Consider the following 21,873-nt stretch of genomic DNA (forward strand, 5'->3'; position numbering starts at 1 on the left):
ACACTCGGCTCAGTTTGTATATGCATGTGAAATGTATGGCAGTAGTTGTTTGGGGATTGAACCCAAGAGCACTCTATTTATTATTGAGCTACCTCCCAGCTCTTTTTCACTTTTTAAAAATTTTGAGGTCAGGATCCGCTAAGTTGTCTTGGCTGGCCTTGAACTTGTGATCCTCCTGCCTCAGCCACCAGAGTAGATGGGAATACAGTAGTGTGCCACCACACCTGGCTGGCAGGAAGGATTTATGGACCATAAGCAAAGGATATTCTGCTGGGATTATAAACAGATACAAAAATATGATGCCAAGAGTGGCATGTATTGCAGCAATCAGCCTGTTTTTAGTTCTTTTTTTTACTTGTCAATGGACCTTTATTTTATTTATTTACATGTGGTGCCTCACACATGCCAGGCAAGCACTCTACTACTGAGCTACAACTCCAGCCCAATGTTTTGACCATATTAAAGAATATGGTGAGGTTATTCCCTATCATAATTTGAACCTTTAATAAGATTATAATGTAGCAGTGTAAGGAGAACAACAAATAATCATAATAAAGTGTTGTAAATAAAATGAAGGGGAAAATCATGAGACAAACTCATTAAATTTGATTTATAAATACTGAATATATATATAAATTAATGGTGTTTTTACAATCAAAATCTAATTCTTCTACCTCTTTAGCGCTGGCTGACAGAGCAGAGAGCTCAGTGTCCTCATTGTCGGTAAGTACTTTGCTACAATCATTTGTGAATCCTAAAAAAGAGTAAGATTACAGGGTTAAAGTGTGCCTCAGGATTCATAAAGGCAAAATTTTCTTTGCAATTTACTGTACTTCTCATTAATATGTTTGAAGAGAAAATAAGTATTATGTCTAAAAAGAAATGAAACACTAATTTCCCTGACTTAAGATTATATAGTATGTATTACATTACTTGGCATGTTGTACCCCTGCCTCTCATAGAAAATTATCATGTGACTTCTTAGCTATTTATAATTTAAATAAAAGTTTACATATTTTTGGTTTAAAAATATTCACGATAAATATTAATATGAAAAGGCTTTAGGTTCTATGGGGTATCATGGCACATATGTGTAATCCTAGCAACTTGAGAGGCTAAGTCAGGAGGATGACAAATTTGAGGCCAGCCTCAGCAATTCGGTGAGATCCTGTCTCCATCTGGGACCCCCTCTCCACAAAAATGGGGGAAAAAAAAGGACTGGGGATGTAACTAAAAAATAGCCCACCCCTGGGTTCAACCCCATACGGGGTGGGGGAAAGTCTTCTGGTTGTACTATTTTAAATCCTATGTTTTCACAAAATATTTTCAGAAGAAATTGTTATGTGTAGTATCTATTCTTTTTCTTCTTTGTAGTGTTAGGGATTGAACCCAGTGGCACTCTACCATTGGACTACATTTCTAGTTATTTTTGTGGTGGCAGGGTGAAGGGGGGGTGGCACTGAGGATTTCAGGTGTACTTGGCCACATCCCAGCCCTTTTTTGTATTTATTAGAGACAGGTTCTGCTAAGTTGCTTAGGGACTCGGTAAGTTCTTGGGGCTGGGCTTTGAACTTGTGATCCTCCTGTCTCAGCCTGTTGAGCTGCTGGGATTATAGGTGCGCCCCAGGTAGTTTTTATTTTGAGACAGGCTGTCCCTAAATTGTAGAGGCTAGGCCTCTTGAGTAGCTGGGATTGTAAATGTGTACCACCATACCTAGTATGGTATCTGTTTTTCTACACACTTTTTTTTGTATATACTGATAACATATCCTTATGCTTTTTGTTACACTACACAGATACAATACTGTTAATAAAAATGGTAGATATCTTTCCTTGATTGTATGTATGTGTGTGTCATTTTTTTAAAAAAGCTTGAGTAAACACAGTGGCACATACCTGTAATCCCAGCAACTTGAGAGGCTGAGGCAGGAGGATCACAAATTTGAGGCCTTCCTCAGCAACTTAGTGAGGCCCTGAGCAACTTAGCAAGACCCTGTCTCAAAATAAAAAAATAAAAAGGCTGCAGATATGACTTAACTCAGTGGTTAAGTGCCTCTGGGTTCAATCTCTGGTACCCCTCACCAAAAGACACAAAAATGTTTGAATAATATTTCCCTCTGTAACTATGTAGTTTTATTTATTTATGCCCATATTGAGAAACATTTAATTTGTTTCAACTTCTGGTTATTTCAAATAATGGTGGCAGAGTGCCATCTTTTGCCCTTGTTTCCTCCAGGATTATTTACTTTTCTCACATGAGTTTGTGAGAAAACCAGCACTATTAAATGAAACGTCCTGTGATGATGGAAATGTTCTCTATTTACACTATTCAATATGGTAGCTTCATGTGGCTCTTGAGCACTTGAAATGTGTCTTGTTTGTCTGTGTAATGAAATTTTATTCTTGTTTTTAATTTTTTTTTTTTTTTTTAGTTGTAGGTGGACACGATAACCTTTATTTTTATGTGGTGCTGAGGATTGAACCAGTGCCTCATGAGTGCTAGGCGAGTGCTCTACCATTGAGCCACAACCCCAGCCCGTGCCATTTTATTCTTTAAAAATTTAAGTAAGATAGTCACATGTGACTAGTGGCTATCATTTTTTGTTTTATATCGGTGGTGGTGCAGATCAAATCCAGGGTCTCGCACATGCTGTCACATGCATTGTACCATTAAGCTCTACCATCAAATAGTATTCCCTGTGGCTGTCATTTTGGACTGTACAACTTTAGACTAAGGAGTTGAAAATTCAGTTCATAATCTGAATTATCAGTATTTTTTGTTTTTAATATATGTTGTATTAATGTGAATATAAGTTGAAAGCATTTTTTCATTGTCTTTAATAGTATTGTGGTATGAGTGTGATTGTGAGCTCTGTTTTGAGGAATGTGTTTATTTCAGAAAATAATCTCATTTTTCTCAGAATATGTGTATGGATTTTCTCTGCAGTGCTCCTCTCCAGCTTCGAGAACTAGTAAATTGTCGTTGGGCCGAAGAAGTTACACAACAGCTTGATACTCTTCAGCTCTGCAGTCTCACCAAACATGAAGAAAATGAAAAAGACAAGTATATTCTCAGTTTTCTTGTTCAGTATCTAATAGATTTTGCCATGTACTATTTTTTTAAATTTTTATTTTTTAGTTGTAGATGGACACAATATCTTTATTTTATTTATTTATTTTTATGTGGTGCTGAGGATCGAATCCAGGGCCTCGCACACGTGAGGCGAGCGCTCTACTGCTGAGCCATAACCCCAGCCTCTCCATGTACTATTTTAATGACGTGGTTTTTACTTTTTTTTTTTGTTTGTTTGTTTGTTTGTGTGTGTTGCTGGGGATTGAACTTGGGGGCTTTGTGTGTCAAGAAGCACACACTCTGCCACTAAACTGAACCCTAATGATACAATTATATTAATATTTCACTGTTAATCATTTATAATTGAGAAATTTAGCATTTCTTAATTTTCTTTTTTTTTTTTAAATATTTATTTATTTTAGTTTTTTTCGGCAGACACAACATCTTTGTTTGTACGTGGTGCTGAGGATCGAACCTGGGCCACACGCATGCCAGGTGGGCATGCTACCGCTTGAGCCACATCCCCAGCCCCCAGCATTTCTTAATTTTCTAATGCTTTCATTTTTCTGAAGGTATTTAAAACGATTCATTCTTTCTTTGTTTTTGGTACTGGATATTGAACCTAGAGCCTTGTGCATACTGGGCAAGCACTCTACCACAGTTCTCTGGCTCTTATTTTGTGATAGGGTCTTGCTAATTTACCCATGCTGGCTTCAAACTTGCCATCCTTCTAGTTCAGCTTTGCAAGTAGTTGGGATTATATGCATGTACCACCATGCCCAGCTGAGTAATGATTCATGCTTATTATGTTTTATTTTTTAAATTTTTTTTATTTGTAAATGGACACAATGCCTTTATTTTATTTATTTATTTTTTATGTGGTGCTGAGGATCGAACCCTGCACCTTGCACGTGCTAGACGAGCGCTGTACCGCTGAGTCACAACCCCAACCCCTTTTGTTGTTTTTTTTAAACCATTTATTTCATGCTATGTATACACTTACGTATGTAGGTACTAGATTATGGGGATACAAATGCAAATGATACATGATTTCTGTTTAACTATTTAATGGAACAGAACAGAACCTTAATATAGTGATAAGTTGTTGGACACTGCCGTGGGAGCAGAAACTTTGAGGGACAAGAATGGTCTTTTGGTACATGATTAACTATTTTGATCATATTTTCAGGGATATGAGGAACAGAAAATGAGAAGAAAGACCTAGTAATATAGCAGTAATCTGTTTTATAGATTAAGAAACTATATAGTTAATTGGAAGGCAATTAATAATAACTTAAATTAGCAGAGATTCCAGTAATGTTGAATGTTTAAAAACAAAGTGCTTGCGTCTGCAGCATGTACACTTGAAATTGAAATGATACAGAGAAGATTAGCACAGGATGATATGCAAATTCATGAAGCATTCCATATTAAAAATAAAGACATGTCTCTTTCTATAGATGCACAACATGTTAAAGCAAGAAGTTGAAACATCAAGGGTCATTATAAAAAAAAATCTTATGTGTTCCTTCATTATGATAAGCCAGAACTGTAGAAATGGAAGAGGCTTAAAATGTTAATGATAATTCATAATCAGAAATAAAACCTGGTGTTTCTACTATTACTCTACTAGTTAAGCTGGAACTTTTTTTTTTGAGCAATCTTATTGAGTTGCCCAGCCTGGCCTCCAACTTGTAATTCCCCAGCCTCAGCCTCCCAAGTAACTGGGATGTATGCCACCATGCATGTTTAAACTGGACTCTTGAGGCTTTCTGTTATTTCTAGTATTAAAGATGTCACACTAAAACTAATGATTTAATCTTTAATTTTCTTTATAACAAATTTCATAAGTAAACATATGGGTATTCTGGGATTTCAGGTGTCACTGTTTGGAAACACCCTTTACCTTTTCTTGGACCTCTCTTACTGGATCCTCCATAAAAGGAATGGAGGTGTGCACAGTAGCACATGCCTGTAATCTCAGAGACTTGGGAGGCTAAGGCAGGAGGATCACAAGTTCAAAGTCAGCCTCAACAATTTAGCAAGGCCCTAAGCAGTTTAATGAGACAGTGTCTCAAAAAATAAAAAGGGCTGGGAATGTGGCTCAGTGGTAAAGTACCCTTTGAATTCAATCCTTGGAACCAATAAATACATAAAAATAAAAATTAAAAGGATTGGAATTGCTACAATTTACTAATCTGCCAATCTCTTTTTTGGTACTTGATGCCTCCTGGCCCCCTTGGTTTGCTGCAAGTATGTACAGACTACTAATTAAGAATTGTTCTACCCAGTGGCCCTAGAGACTGAGACAGGAGGATTGAGTTCAAAGCTAGCCTCAGCAACCAGGAGGCGCTAAGCAACTCAGTGAGACCTTATGTCTAACTAAAATACAAAATAGGGCTGGGAATGTGGCTCAGTGGTTAAGTGCCCCTGAGTTCAATCCCTGGTACCCACCCCCCTCACCCCACCTCCACCTACCCCGTCAGCCCCCCATCACCAAAAAAAAAAAAAAAGAATTGTTCTGATAAATGGCCCACATTGCAAAAGCTCATCATTACTAATCAGTAAGGAAATGCAACTCAAATTTTTATCCTTTAGGATGGCTGTTATTTAAAAAACTAAACCCCACAAAAACCTTTATGTAAGCTTCAGATAGAATCTAATATGCTGCTTCTTTTCTTATTTGCTATTATAAATTTGTAAAATCTTGGATATTATGAATAATGCTTCTATGAATTTGGTGTTCATGTTTTCAAGACTCTGCTTTCATATGTTTTTGGTATATACTCAGAATTGAAATTACTAAGTCATGTAGTAATTCTATTTTTTCTTTTTTTGATACTGGGGATTGAACCACAGGATGCTTTACCACTGTAGCCCCAGCCTTTTTTTTTTTTTTTTTTTTGTTCTTGAGACAAGGAAGTTGCTGAGGTCCTTGCTAAATTGCTGAGGGTGGCAGTTCTCCTGCTTTTTCCTCTCAAGTCACTGATTATAGTCATGTGCCACCATGTTCATCTAGTAATTATATTTTCTTTTTGGTGGTGATGCTATGGATCAAGTTTAGGGCTTAAGTATGTTAGACAAGTGTTCCACTGTTGAGCTACATCCCAATTTTTTTTTTATTTTACTTTTTGAGAGACCTCTGTACTATTTCTATGGCAACCACACCATTTTACAGTCCTGCCAGTAGTGCAATAAGGGTTTTAGTTTCTCCACCTCTTGGCCATTGCTTGAAGGAATTTTTGTTATTAGTTTTTTGATATCATCATCCTAATGGATGGAAGGTTTTGATTTGCATTTCCCTATTGATTAGTAGCGATGAGCATCTTTTCATATGCTTGTTGGCCATTTGTATATTTTCTTTGGAGAAATACATATTCATGTTCTTTATTTTTAAATCTGTTTATTTGTGGGGTTACTGTTATTTATTCTGGTAATTGAACCCTTATCAGATTTTTTTCTATTTTGTAGGTGACAACCTGTAGTGACATTTGTAGGTCACTTTGTAAGTGACATTTAAAAAAATTTTTTTGTGTGTGCTGGGAATTGAATGAATTTGTATTGAATGACCTTGTATTTGCCAAGCAAGCACTGAGTTACATCTTTAGCCATTGTTATTTTATTTTGAGGCAGGTGTTCAAACTGGCCTCAAACTTGTGATCCTCCTGCCTCAGCCTTCCATATTGCTGGGTTACAGATGTGCACCACTGTGCCCAGTTTGTGACTTTTGATGCTCAGAAGTTTTACCTTTGTTACTTGAGTTTTTGGTGTGATATCCAAGAAGTCATTGCCAAATCCAGTTTCATGAAACTTTTCCACTTTGTGTTTTACTCTGAGAGTTTTATAGTTTTGGTTTTATATTTAAGTTTCTGATCCCTTTTTATAGTCTTTTCTTTTTTCTTCTTTTCTTTTTTTTTAAAATCTGATATAAGAGTCTGTTATTACTCTAGTAGGGCTGTCATAACAGTATCACTGACTGGGTGGCTTAAACAATAGAAATTTATTTTCTCACAGTTCTGCAGTCTAGAAATCCAAAGTGCTGGCGGGTTTGATTTCTGGTGAGGCCTCTTTCTTTGACTTGTAAAGGATTGCTGCTGCTTCTGTTATTGCATAGTTTTTTGTTGTGTATGTGTGCAGTGTTGGTGTCTCTTCCTCTTCTTATAAGGACATTAGTCCTATTGGATTGGATCTCCTCTTTATGACCTCATGTTGTCACCTTAGTTACTTCTTTTGTAAGGGTCCTATCTCTAAATATGGTTACATTGGAAGTTAAGGCTTCAACATATGAATTTTGGGGGACAGTTCCTTCTTTAACCAAATATAACTTAATTATTTTGCTTGTGGATAGCTGGTTTAATAAAAAAAAGTAAAATTTGGTGTTTATTTTCCATGAGGATCTGGTATTAAATGTGCAGTTAATGATGTCTTGATTATCATTGACCACATGTAGAAAACGTGCAAGCCTATGTGTTTATGTATGTGTAGATCAAAATGTAATGTAGGGTAGCACTTATCACCTGTAGTGATGTTAGGAAATGGAGCTGAATTTTTGCTTTATTTAGAAAGAAATCTTCAGTATATACGTTTGTAATCTAAATTAATGAAAACATTAATAAAAATTTTCTACACATATAATTCTTTAGTTTAATTCACTGAAGCCCTAGAATACATTTTATGTTTTTGTTTATGTAATTGTTTAAAATTGATTTATATTTGCCCAAGCTTAGGATTTTGTTGAAGTAATCATATTTTAATTTTAATTCGAACTTTTTTCCATAATGTATAGATGTGAAAATCACCATGAAAAACTTAGCGTGTTTTGCTGGACTTGTAAGAAGTGTATCTGTCATCAGTGTGCACTTTGGGGAGGAATGGTAAGCAGAACAAGTTTAGTATATTCTTTATCTTTAGAGATTGGAAAGCATTGAAATATTTGTTGGATTTAGTTAGGAAAAAAGTATCATTTATTCTACGGAATGAAAATTAAAATGCATCTAATTTATAAACGCCTTATTAAAGGTATTGTATCTTCTGTTATTCCAGAAGTACCTCTTTTTTTTGGTATGGGGAATTGAACTCGGGCATTGGACCTTTTTTGGTATGGGGGAGTGAACTTGGGCATTGGACCTTTTTTGGTATGGGGGATTGAACTCGGGCACTGGATCACTGAGTCATATCCCCATTGAAGATTGAATATACATTGAAGATTGAATATATATTGAAGATTTCCCCAGCCCTATTTTGTATTTTATTTAGAGACAGGGTCTCACTGAGTTGCTTAACGCCTCCCTTTTGCTGAGGCTAGCTTTGAACTTGTGATCTTCCTGAGAAGTACCTCTTTAGGTGGAGATATTTGACGTAGGATATGTACCTCTTATTTGAATATCTTATTCTGTCCATAAAATGCATGTTCATGTTAAACCATTCTTCCTTCTCCCCCTTGCTGGGGTCCAAATATGGTTCTTGTATATCCTAGACAAGTGATTTCAACAGTGAGTTACTCCTCTTAGCCCTGTCATTATTTCTAACTCTTTTGTTGTAGGATCACCTTTCATTAAAGGCCAGGTAATCTGGTATACTGGATATAGTTTACAATTTTTGTTTCTTTAAAATGGAGCAAAAACTTAGATACTCATGAGACAATCTGAATGCATATATCTAGATTTTATAATTTTACTCCATTTTTAATTTTTTTCCATCATCTTGTTTAAGAGCAATTTTTTTTTTTTTTTTTTTTAATGGGCTCTATGTTTCCCAGGCTGGCATTGAACTTTCAAGCTCAGGCAATCCTCCTGCCTCAGCTTCCCAAGTAGCTGGGACTATAGGCATAACTCACACTGCACCTGACCTTTAAAGCAAAGCCTCATATGCACATTCTACCACTGAGGTCACCCCAACCCCACACAAAAGATTCTTGGGAAAATAAATGACAGTGGGAATGGAAGTGGGGTAGATACATAGAATGATCTGTTAACCATGAGAATTGATCATTCTTTTTGTGTCAGTATATTTTACGGAAAGAATGGCTGGCTGAATTGGTTGAGTAGCATTCATTTCAGTGAGCTTTCTGTTTGAATATGAATGCTAATGTGCTGATTAGAAAAAATAAATTCCCAAAATTTAATACTTAAATACATGGGTTTTGTAAGGAACAGTGGACATTTTCTTTCCCATACTTTCTTTAAGTGAGCATTTAAAAATCCACATCTCTTTTCTCTCAGAGACCATACTGGTCGGTTTGGCTAAATTAGACAATTCTAGTTAAGAGTTTATTATAGGAAGTGTTCTTATCATAGAAATAGGAGGTTCTAATTACCAGTGATGGATTAAATTACTAAAATCAGATACAAAATTATTTTGGGGTTTTTAATGCCCCCAAAATGTTCTTCAAACTGAATTTAACTGAATTCTTTAAATTGAATGTTATGCTAACTTTTATCAGACTTATATTTCAAAAGTAAACTTTTGTAGCACAAGAAATGGGTTCATTGCTTTTGTTAATTATCTACACTGGGTTTTTCAAGATCTTTTTTATTCAGTCACTTGTGCTAGAGACTGGGGATTTGGTGATTATGAAGATATATCAAACAGTTCTATATTTAAATCTGTGTAATACATTTTGGTAATAATAGAGTTGATGAGAATACATAACTATGGGTGCTGATCCTGTAACTATGGGCTTAGCTGCAAGGATTAGTGGAATTAATAGCTGCTAAGATGGAGGAAAAATGAAGGAGAATTATTTTGAATAAGAGGGAGTAACTTTAGCAAAGGCCTGCTGGGAAGAAGTTTTGAGGACATGGAAGAAGACATGTTGTTGCCCAAGAAAAAAAGTGGTTAATAAGGTTGCAGTCAATGGTTTAGACTATAGTTAAGAATTTTTTTTTTTTTCTTTCTTTCCATGGTGCTGGGGTTCAGACTTGCACACATTATATGCAAGTGCTCTATCTGAGTTCCATCACTAGCCCAGTATTTTGGTTCCTTCTGATGAGTCAAGATTTCTAAATGTGAACAATTTTTCTGAAGTCCATTGTTTACAATCTTGAGGAGTTCCTACATGGGCCAGGTGACTTTATGTTAGCACTGTCCTACTTTAACAAAATAAATGTAACTAAAAAAGATGAAATTCATTTGAAAATATATACCAGTTTATTAATGTCTATGGAGTGTTAAAAAGGATTATAAATGCAGATAAGATGTGAAAATGTTCTAAAACTACTCTTGTTAATTTAAATAGCATGGTGGACATACTTTTAAGCCTTTGGCAGAAATTTATGAGCAGCATGTCACTAAAGTGAACGAAGAGGTAGCTAAACTTCGTCGACGCCTCATGGAACTAATCAGCTTAGTTCAAGAAGTGGTAAGACTACTCCCATAAGATTTTTTTCTTTCTTTCTTTCTTTTTTTTTTTTTTTGATGGTACTGGTATTGAACCCAGAGTTGCTCTACAATTGAGCTAAACCCCACCCCTTTTTATTTTTAATTTTGAGGGTCTCGCAAAGTTGCCCAGACTGGCCTGAAAATTGTGATCCTCCTATCTCAACCTCCTGGAATTGGTTATTATAGGCATGTGCCATGGGCACCCGGCTTATTATTATTTTTATATTCTATGCTAATACAGAACATAATGTACGAATGTAATAATGTGTATATACAGTATATAATAATGCATGTGTATATAAATACAAATCAATTAGATGTTGAAATGAAGATTTGAAAATTAATAGGCTCATCAACTTCAAACTAGTGGAGGAATTTGGATACAAATTCCTGGTCATAGAGGAAATAGTTGAGCCAGAGAATTATCTTTTATGCAGAATTAGAGACAGTGAGTTAAAGAAGCTTATATGTTACAGATTAATAATGGACTTCCAAATAGTATCAGTATTGTCTTTTAGTAGAATTATTATGTTATTCACTTTGGATCTCTAGCTTTTGGAAGGATTTCTGCTACCAATGAATAAACTCTTTTTTCTGTTTTCCTTAATTAGGATCCATATAGTTGAAAGAGTAATATTGAATACTACTCTTAAGATACTGTATGGGTCAAACAGTTTGGGTAATATATGTATCATTTATAAAGTAATTTTTTTTTTATTTTTTGGAAATAATTTGATGATCTTCAATAGTGAAGTGGAAAATATACTTTGGATATATTCTGTTTAAATTGACAGAATGACAGTTGTAAATCTTTGTGTACCATTTCTAACTTAAGAACAGATATTTGCTTTGTTTTACCCCTCAGAAATTGAGATCCAAATCATCATTTGTAATATTCTTTATACAGAAAATAGTATTATTGAATTGCATGTAAGCTGCATTGTAATTTTGAAAAATGAGCAAGTTGTATGGTTTCTATTTGGCCTTCATTTCATCACCTTTTGGTATTCCCTTGTTAACATTAGGAGACTATTTTGTTTGAGACTCTTGATCCTTATATTTACAAAATATTAGCAAATACAAGAAAGGTTGATTTTTATTTTCTGTGATATGCCATTTTGAAATATTTGAAACATATGTTACTCTACAATCTTGGAAATAAGCCTTTTCTTTTCGTATGTAGTTCTGAAAACAAAACCAAAATAACTTTTATGAACTAGAGTATTTAAAAATTGTTTTCATTTGTTTTAGGGTATTTCAGGCTGTGAACTTTTACCTTTTTTATTTTTGAAAAAGTTTATCCTATGAGGCATTTGATAGGAGCTTCTCGTATGACTTGTGTATATGTTACCTAAACCATTTTTTTTGTAATTACAAGTCTTTTTATTGATATTTCTGTTAAATTATCATATGTTTTATTATGATTTATTTTTAAGAATCTTTCTAATTGATTTAGTTGAAGATACAGAATTTTTTAAAGCAATGAGTTACCTATGTTATACTAGCAATGTAAGAGTGGTATTATATGTTTTGTAAGTTTTAAAGAGGTAGTCAATTTTTTTTTTTAAAGAATTTAACCTTTATTTTTTATTTTATTATTTATTTTAAATGTGGTACTGAGGATGGAACCCAGTGCCTCACACTCAGTTTTCTACCACTGAGCTACACCCTAGCCCTAGTCAACGGACTAATTTCAGTGATTACACTGAGGTCTCTTTGCTTCTATTTTTAAAGTTCCCCAATTAAAATTATTTTACCTGTTTTTTTTTCTAGGAAAGAAATGTAGAAGCTGTAAGAAATGCAAAAGATGAGCGTGTTCGGGAAATTAGGAATGCAGTGGAGATGATGATTGCACGATTAGACACTCAGCTGAAAAATAAGCTTATAACATTGATGGGTGAGTGTGGGTTTTTGTTAGGTGTTTTTTTCTTTGTTTTGGGGAGTGTTTTTCTATGCTGCTAGAGTACATGGTACTTTGAGCCTCCTGGAGGTTCAATCTTCGAAAAATAAGGTTGGTGAGTGGGTACAGTCTAGGAGGGACTCTTGAGATTTTAGATAGTTCCATGTTAGATTCTGCCCATATGTCCAACTTGTATTTAGAAAGCAGTGGAGAGAAAAGTTTTCATAGATATTTGGGTAAGAGTTTTAATAGCCTAGCCAGAGACCTCATTGTTAGCTTTTGTTTTTTTCCTCCTCTTTTCTAAATCCAATAAAAATTTCCTTTATCAACTATCTTCATTGAAGATGAAGAACTGACATTTGTAACTATCAGCATAGTCCTCTCAGCTTTTTATTAGAGATTTAATCTTTTTTTTTTTTTTTTTTAAGTATTTATTTATTTTTAGTTGTAGATGAACGCAGTACCTTTATTTTTATGTATTTTATTTTTATGTGGTGCCAGGGGTGAAACTCAGTGCCTCATGCATACTAGGTAAGTGCTCTACCACCGAGCCACAACCCCTCCCCTTAATCTTGGTTTTTAATTCTAGTCTCATTTTACGTCTAATTCATATTTAATTATATTTATTGCTCAACTTTTTGGTTTTTCAAATATTCCCTCCTCCTAAATTGATTATGGAGCTTAGGATTGAACATAATTTTTTTTTTTAAAGAGAGAGAGAGAGAGAGAATTTTTTTTAATATTTTTTAGTTTTCGGCAGACACAGCATCTTTGTTTGTATGTGGTACTGAGGATTGAACCCGGGCCTCATGCATGCCAGGCGAGTGCGCTACGGGTTGAGCACATTTTACTGATGCAAAATCAGCTTTGCATTTTTCATCATAGTGTAACATGAAATACATATACTTTAGTAAGGTATGAACAAAGAATTTTTTTATTTGCTATCTTTTATTAAGATGCAGATATCCTTGAGTTTGGATATTCATGTATTATTTCACAAATTGTCTTTGCATTACAAAAATATTTAGTCTTATAAATCTATACTGATCTTAGTGATTTTCAAGACCCAACGGCAGATCTTAAAGAATCATAACTTTAGATTGAATAGTACAGCTTACCCGCACAGTGGAGCAATTAGAAGAAACCTGTAGACATCTAGTATTTTTTTTTTTTAATGGTACTACTTTAGATAAAAGAAGTGTAAATGAAAATCATAATTTTTGTTAGGCCCTTAGTCAAAGTTAATTGTATGTATAATGATCTTATATTTTCAGACTTTAAAATGATGTTTGAGACTTTCTTAATTTTATTAAGCCATATAAAGTGCTGGGATGTTAGTATGTACTAGCACTTTTAAAACTGAAGCTTTCTTCAGTGATAATGTGATTTTAAATTGCAGCTAAGTATACATGATTTGCCCTTGCTTTTGTTGAATGAGTTTGCCTCATTGCTTCCTTTGTTTAATTGAATTAACTTTTTTTTTTTTTTTAAATTTTTTTTTTATTGGTTGTTAAAAACATTATAAAGCTCTTGACATATCATATTTCATACATTAGATTCAAGTTGGTTATGAACTCCCAATTTTACCCCAAATACAGATTGCAGAATCACATCAGTTACACACCCACGTTTTTACATATTGCCATACTAGTGACTGTTGCATTCTGCTACCTTTCCTATCCTCTACCATCCCCCCTCCCTCCCCTCCCATCTTCTCTCTCTACCCCATCCACTGTAATTCGTATCTCTCCTTGTTTATTTTCCCATTCCCCTCACAACCTCTTATATGTAATTTTGTATAACAATGAGGGTCTCCCTCCATTACCATGCAATTTCCCTTTTCTCTCCCTTTCCATCCCACCTCATCTATCTGTTTAATGTTAATCTTTTCTTCCTGCTCTTCCTCCCTGCTCTGTTCTTAGTTGCTCTCATTAAATCAAACAAGTCTTTAGTACAGATCTGTTTTTTGAAGACAAGATCTTACTACATTGCTGAGGTTCAGCTTGTACTTGAAATCTTCCTACCTCAACCTCCCTTCGGTTGCTGGAATTACAGGCGTGTACGATTTCACCTGGTAGCAACTGTGTAGTTTACTTAGTGGAATGATTTCCTTTTCCAAAAATTTAACCTGCCCCCTGTTTTTGTGGTTTTCAAGTGATTTTTCATTATGAAAAGTTATTGCAATTTGAAATATCCAAGGTTGTTTTTATAATTAAATAGGATACTTTTAGGCTTAGAATAGCTCTACAATAATCTTACTAGTAGTTGGTTAGTATTATGAGGAACGTCACACTTTGATTTATATCTCAATTTCTACCACTAATTATTTTCCCCCCAGAGTACTGGGGATTCAACTCGGGATTATTCTAACTTGGAGCTATATACTCAGTCAAGTAAATACCCAGTTGTAAATATACTTTGGGGATATATTTTAAAGTTGACCTTTTCACTTTTTCTTAAAACATTTTTTGTTAGTACATTCAGACCATTTTTTTTTTCATAAACACAAAGTCTGAAGGACTAGAAGCATTTCTTATGAATTAGCAAAAGTTTCTATTTTGAAACAGTTATTACTAAGTTGCCCAGGCTGTCCTTGATTTTGGGATCCTCCTGCCCCAGCCTCCTAAGTATCTGGGATTACAGGCATGTGCCACTGTACCTGTCTCTACCACTAAATTTTAAGTTGATTATATATGGTAGTATTGCCCAAAGTGCTAATGCTTTAGGACTATAGGATATGGTGATGGTAGACATTATCTCTGATAATATAATCTAACTTCCATATTTTTGCAATCAAGAACTTGTAATCATTGGACATGGTGGCACATGACTATATTCCTGGACACTTGATAGCAAGAGTGTAAGGTCAGTGCCACCCTGGGCAATTAAGCGAGGTGCCATCTCAAAATAAAAAAGCCTTAAGATGTTGCTCAGTGGGGGCTGGCGTTGTGGCTCAGTGGTAGAGCACTCACCTAATATGTGTCAGGCACTGGATTCAATCCTCAGCACCACATAAAAAAATAAATAAACAAAATAAAGGTATTGTGTCCTTCTACAACTAAAAAAAAATAAAAAAAAAAAAAGATGTTGCTCAGTGGTAGAATGCCCCAGGTTCAATTCCCACAAATAAAAAACTTGTGATTTTGGCTTCAGAAAATGAAAAATAAAAGGTCTGTATTGTCTCCTTTCATCAAATAACACTACTTTATGGGGCTGTGTTTGTGGCTCAGTAGTAGAGCACCTGCCCAGCATGTGTGAGGCAGTGGGTTCAATCCTCAGCACCACATAAAAATAAATAAATAAAATAAAGGTATTGTCCATCTACAACCAAAATAAATAAATAAAAAATGTTCTGAAAGCACCAAAAATAAATAAAACAAGCTGGATTGGTGGTACACACCTGTAATACCAGTGATTCCAATGGCTGAGGCAGGAGAATCCAATAGCTGAGGTCAGCTTCAGCAGTGTAAGTAGATTCTTGTCTGGATCCCAAGTTTGGGGACAGCCTTGCAACTTGGTGAGGCTCTATGAGACAATAAACAATAAAAAGAGCTAGGGATATAGTAGCTTAGCTGTATAGTGCTTGCCTAGCATGTGTGAGGCCCTGGGTTCAATCCCCAGTACCAAAAGGATAAAAAAAAATCTAGAGAAATTAACATTTTTACTTCAAGTATATTGTAATTGTACTTCTTTTTTTTTTAATGTTGGAGGTGGAATCCCAGGCTTTTATTGTATGTTAGATGAATTTCATACCCCTAAATTGAATTTCTTCTAAAAGTACTTCAGATTAGTTCTAATTCTATAATGTTAATTTCAATCCTTTAAATTCTAGGAAAATCTTTAGAGTAGCCGTAATAAATAATTTTTCTGTACTTGAAATGGATTTGTTTTTATTGAGTATGCTTTTGGAAGTTAATTTCTTTCTCAAACCAGTGATGAGTTCAGTATTGATGTTTTGCTATATTTAAACAGGTCAGAAGACATCTCTAACCCAAGAAACGGAGCTGTTAGAATCCCTTCTTCAGGAGGTAGAGCACCAGGTGATGAAATATTAAATGTAATGGTCTTTATCTATTTTAATCCATATTTCCTTTTTTTGGTACCAGTGATTGAACCTAAGGGTGTTTATCCACTGAGCCACATGCCCTAGCCCTTTTCTGTTTTTTGTTTTGAGTTGGGGTTTTGCTAAGTTGCTTAGGGCCTTGCTGATGGCTGGCTTTGAACTTTGGATCCTCTTGCTTCAGCCTCCTGAGTCTCTGGGATTATAGGTATGCTCCACTGTGTCTAACTTTCCATATCTCGTATTACAAGTTCTTTTTTTTTTTTTTGAGAGAGGGAAAGTTATGTCTGATCCATTTTATTGTCTTTCCCATTCCCATCCCACCTCCCTTCCCTTCATTCCCCACCATCCAGTCTGGTGAACCTACCCCACCCCCCCCCACCCTCCTGCCATTGTGAGTCAGCATATTCGGCCTTTGGTTTTTGGGATTGGCTTATTTCACTATGATTGTCTCTGGTTCCATCCATTTACCAGCAAATGCCAGAATTTCATTCTTCTTGGCTGAGTAATATTCTGTTGTGTATATGTACCACATTTTCTTTATTCATTGATCTGTTAAAGGGCACCTGGGTTGGTTCCGTAGCTTAGCTGTTGAGAATAGAGCTGCTATGAACAATGATGTGGCCATGTTGCTATAGTATGTTGTTTTCTTCTTTTTTTTTTAAGTATTTTTATTAGTTGTAGATGAACACAATACCTTTATTTTATTTATTTATTTTTATGTGGTACTGAGGATCAAACCTAGTGCCTCACACATGCTAAGCATGCATTCTACCACTGAGCCATATAGTATGCTGATTTTAAGTCCTTTCAGTATAGGCCCAGGAGTGGGATAACTGGGTCAAATGATGGTTTCATTCCAACTTTTCTGAGGAATCTCCGTACAGCTTTCCAGAGTTGTTGGACTAATTTGCAGTCTCACTAGCAATGTAGGAGTGTACCTTTCCCCCCACATCCTCACCAACACTGTTACTTGTATTCTTGATACTTGCCATTCTGACTAAGTGAAATGAAATCTCAGTGTAGTCTTAATTTTCATTTCTCTAATTGGTAGAGATGTTGAACATTTTTTTCATGTATTGTATTCCTTCTTCTGTGAAGTGACTTGTTCAGTTCCTGTGCCCATTTGTTGAAAGGGTTGTTTGGGGGTTTTTTGAGGGTTTTTTTTTTTTTTTTTTTTTTTAATATATCCTGGAGATTAGTACTCTGAGGTGCAGGTGGCAAAGATTTTCTTCCATTCTCTAGGCTCCCTCTTCACATTCTTGATTGTTCCCTTTGCTGTGAAGAAGTTTTTTAGTTTTGGTACTGCCCCATTTATTGATTCTTGATTTTACTTCGTGTGCTTTCAGAGTCTTGTTGAGAAATTTGGTTCCTAAGCTGACATGATGGAGATTTGGGCCTACATTTCTTCTGTTAGTTTCAGGGTCTCTGATCTAATGCCTAGGTCCTTGATCTACTTAAGGTTGTTCTATGTGGGGTGAGAGATAGGGGTTTAGTTTCCTTTGGTTATGTATGGATTTCCAGTTTTCCCAGCACCATTTGTTAAAGAAGCTTATACTGTCCTTGATCACGTTTCTCTCTCTAATCAAGTATCGATTTTTTGTTGTTGTTGTTGATAAATTTGCTTATTATTGAGTTATGTAAATGGAATTACACTTTATGTACTCATTTTATGTGTAACTTCATTCAACAAAATTAGTATTTTTAAATTTTTTTTTTAGTTGTTGATAGACCTTTATTTTATTTATTTATATGTGGTCCTGAGAATCGAACCCAGTACCTCACACATGCCAGGCAAGTGCGCTGTCTTTGAGCCACAGCCACAGCCCTCAGCAAAATTATTTGCTGTGTGCATCAATAATTATTTTAGTGCTGAGTAGTATTGTATGTTTATTTTTCCATTTAATTCCTAATGGTCATTTGACGTAACTGTAAACCCTGAAATCCAGTTTTTGGCTATAACAGACAAAGCTTCTATAAATATACATGTCCAAGTCTTTACATGAAAGTGTTTTTTTTTTTCCCTGTTGGGTATGCTTATGGCTCCATCAAATGGTTGATAAATCATTAATTTTAAAAATAATTGCCAACAGTTTTCTGAATTGTACCATTTTATATTTCTTTTTCTTTTTTTTCTTAATATTTCTTTTTTAGTTTTCGGTAGACACAACATCTTTGTTTGTATGTGGTGCTGAGGATCGAACCCGGGCTGCAGGCATGCCAGGCGAGCGCGCTACTGCTTGAGCCACATCCCCAGCCCCTATTTTATATTTCTAACAATATTATATGAGAGTACCAGTTTCTCCACAATACTGCCAACACATGATATAGTTTATTTTTTAACTGATGTCCTGGGAGTGTCTAATTGTGGTTTAATTTGTTTAATTTTGTGGTTTATTTGCCTCATGACTAATGATCATAAGCTCCCTTTTTAACTAAGTTACTATCTGTGTATCTTTTTTGTTGAGATGTCTGTTCAGATCTTTTGTCCATCATTTTATTGTCTTGTTTTTTTGATTTTGTTTTCAGAATAATTCACATAAAGTACTAGATATATGCCCCGTATCAGATAAATGCTTTGCAAAGATTTTCTTCATCTCTATATTTCATTTCTTAAGTGTTTTGTGAAGAGCTGAAATTGTACTTTTTTTTCTTTTTTTAGTTGTAAATGGACACAATATCTTTATTTTATTTATATGTTTTTATGTGGGGCTGAGGATTGAGCCATTGCCTCACATGTAGTAGGCAAGTGCACTACCATTGAGATAAAACTCCTGCTCTGAAATTTTACATTTCTTTTTAAATACCTTTCTTTAATTTATTTTTATGTGGTGCTGAGGATCAAACCCAGTGCCTCACACGTGCTAGGCAAGCGCTGTACCACTGAGCTGCAACCCTAGCCCTGAAATTTTACATTTTAATGAAGTCTAATTTATCAATTAATATGCTCTTGATGTCATATTGTCATATTTAGGAAATCTTTAGCTCAGGGCCAAAGGTTTTCTCTTGGAAAATTTGTTATCATCATAGGTTTTATATTTAGGCTTAGTAGTGCCTTTTGAGTGTTTAGTTGTAATTGGACACAATACCTTTATTTTATTTATTTTTATGTGGTGCTGAGGATTGAACCCAGTGCCTCACATGTGCGAGGCAAGCGCTTTTCCACTGAGCTACAACCCCAGACCCTTTTTGTTTTGTTTTTGAGATGGGGTTTTGCTAAGTTGCCAAGACTGGCTTCAAACTCAAGATATCTTGTCCCACCCTCCCAGTTAGCTGGCGTTATTATCATGCATCACCATGCCTGTCTTCAAATTCAATATCTTGAATAGTTATAGGGCAGTAAATTCACATTTACTATTTTCTCTTGAGTGAGCTTTGGTAGTTTATGTGACTTTCAAGGATCTATTCTGTTTCATTTGAATTTATTGGCATGAAGTTTATAATAATTTCTTGTTATCCTTTTAGCAGTTTTAGACTCTTAAAGATGTCACCTGTTTCTTAATTTGTGTCTTTCTTATTTTTTCCCCGATTGTTCTGGCTAGAAGTTTATGGGGTTTTACTGATGTTCTCCAGAAACTAGGTTTTGATTTTAATTTCTTTTTTTTCCTATTACATGGATTTTTATTTTGATCTAATTATTTCTTCTGCTTAGTTTTAGTTTAATTAATTCCTTTTTTTCCTAATATTTTAAGATGGAAGCTGAGGTTATTGATTTAAGACCTTTCTATTCAAATATTTTCTTTTAGGCCTATGAAGTCTTCTTTGATCCATGGGCTCTTTATAAGTTTGTTTAGTTTCTAGATATTTGGTGATTTAGAAAATATTCTTTAGTTGATTTCTAATTTAATTTTATTGTGTATAACTGAAATCTATTTTTAACTTACTCTTTGAATTTTAGCATGTTTTATTCTCAAAATACAGTACATCCTAGAAAATGTTCTGTGCACAGTTGAAAACTGTATTTGCCATTTTGGGGTGGAATGTTTTATTGGTGGTAATGAGGTCAAGTAGACTAATGATCATTACTACTATATTCTTTCAGACTTTCTATGTACAGGTTGAACATCCCTAATCTGAAAATCCAAATTCTAAAGTGTTACAAAAATCTGATAGTTTTTCAATTCAAATATGATGCCACAAAATGGAAAATTCCACGCCCAATCTCATGTAACAAATTGCAGTCAAAAATGTGTGCACTAAGAATAGTTTATAAAATTACTTTAGGCCATGAGAATAAGGTGCTTATGAAAGGTAAATTTTGTATTTAGACTTGGGTCCTATTTCTAAGGTAGGTCCTTATGTTTATGCAGGTATTTCAGTATCTGAAAAAAAAAATCTAAATTCTGACATACTTCTTGACCCAAGCATTTTGGTTAAGGAATATTCAATTTGTATTTGTATTATTAAATATTGGGAGGAGATATTAAAATCTTAGACTGTAACTTTTGATTTGTCTACTTTGTTAGCTTTATCAGGTTTTGATTAATAACTATCTGGAATTATTATGCCTCATTATAAGGTACTGGGGATTGAAGTCAGGGGCACTGGACCACTGAGCCACACTCCCAGCCCTATTTTGTATTTTATTTAGAGACAGGGTCTCACTGAGTTGCTTATCCCTCTCACTTTTGCTGAGGCTGGCTTTGAACAATACTTCTGTCTCAGCCTCCTGAACTGCTAGGATTGCAGGCATATGCCACCTCTCCCCGCTGATAATCTTTAATTTTTGATTGGGATGTTTAGGACATTTACATTTAGTATGCTTATCGATATGATGAAGTTTTAGTCTTGCTATTAGTTTTCTATTTGTCCCATCTTAAATTTATACACACACACATTAAAAAAAATGTTTATTTAAGTTGTCGATGGACCTTTATTTATATGCTGTGCTCAGAATCAAACCCAGTGCCTCACACATGCTAGGCAAGTGCTCTACCACTGAGCTACAGCCCCAGCGCCCATCTTATGTTTTTGATCTTTTTTCCCTGTTTTTTTCTTTTTAAATATATTTATTTTTTTTGTAGTTGTAGATGGACAGCATGCCTTTATTTATTTATTTATTTTTGAGAGAGAGAGAGAATTTTTTTAATATTTATTTTTCAGTTTTCGGCGGACACAATATCTTTGTATGTGGTGCTGAGGATCGAACCCGGGCCGCACGCATGCCAGGCGAGCGCGCTACCGCTTGAGCCACATCCCCAGCCCGACAACATGCCTTTATTTTGTTTATTTTTATGTGGTGCTGAGGACTGAACCCAGTGCCTAACATGGGCTATTATTTTGTATTCTTATAAACAGAATATATAACGCAGATCCTGATATAAAATTTTGGTAAAATCACTATCATAGTGATTTAAAAATATAAACTGATAGCCCCAACTAATATTTATTTTATTTAATTAATTTAATGATCAATTAAATAAATAATTTTATTAATTAAATTAATTGATAAGCTGAGGA

At 34.8% G+C, this 21,873-nt stretch overlaps 1 protein-coding gene and 1 pseudogene across 19 annotated transcripts in view; both read left to right on the forward strand.

The window, feature by feature from the left end:
- Trim37 (tripartite motif containing 37) overlaps positions 1 to 21,873 on the forward strand; it is a 260,965-nt gene that overhangs the window by 8,073 nt on the left and 231,019 nt on the right. For all 19 annotated transcript variants that reach the window (XR_011704892.1, XR_011704893.1, XM_071603113.1 and 16 more), the window contains exons 3-8: positions 683 to 723; positions 2,948 to 3,064; positions 7,860 to 7,947; positions 10,311 to 10,433; positions 12,227 to 12,350; positions 16,326 to 16,393. Coding sequence is in view for 17 of the 19 variants with exons in the window: in XM_071603113.1 (XP_071459214.1) it covers positions 683 to 723; positions 2,948 to 3,064; positions 7,860 to 7,947; positions 10,311 to 10,433; positions 12,227 to 12,350; positions 16,326 to 16,393 (561 nt within the window). In the remaining 2 variants the exon portion in view is untranslated. The remainder of the gene's footprint in view (positions 1 to 682; positions 724 to 2,947; positions 3,065 to 7,859; positions 7,948 to 10,310; positions 10,434 to 12,226; positions 12,351 to 16,325; positions 16,394 to 21,873) is intronic.
- LOC114104298 (U6 spliceosomal RNA) lies at positions 4,413 to 4,508 on the forward strand (annotated as a pseudogene).

This window comes from Marmota flaviventris, chromosome 17, assembly GCF_047511675.1.
Source record: "Marmota flaviventris isolate mMarFla1 chromosome 17, mMarFla1.hap1, whole genome shotgun sequence".
Taxonomy (NCBI): Eukaryota; Metazoa; Chordata; class Mammalia; order Rodentia; family Sciuridae; genus Marmota; species Marmota flaviventris.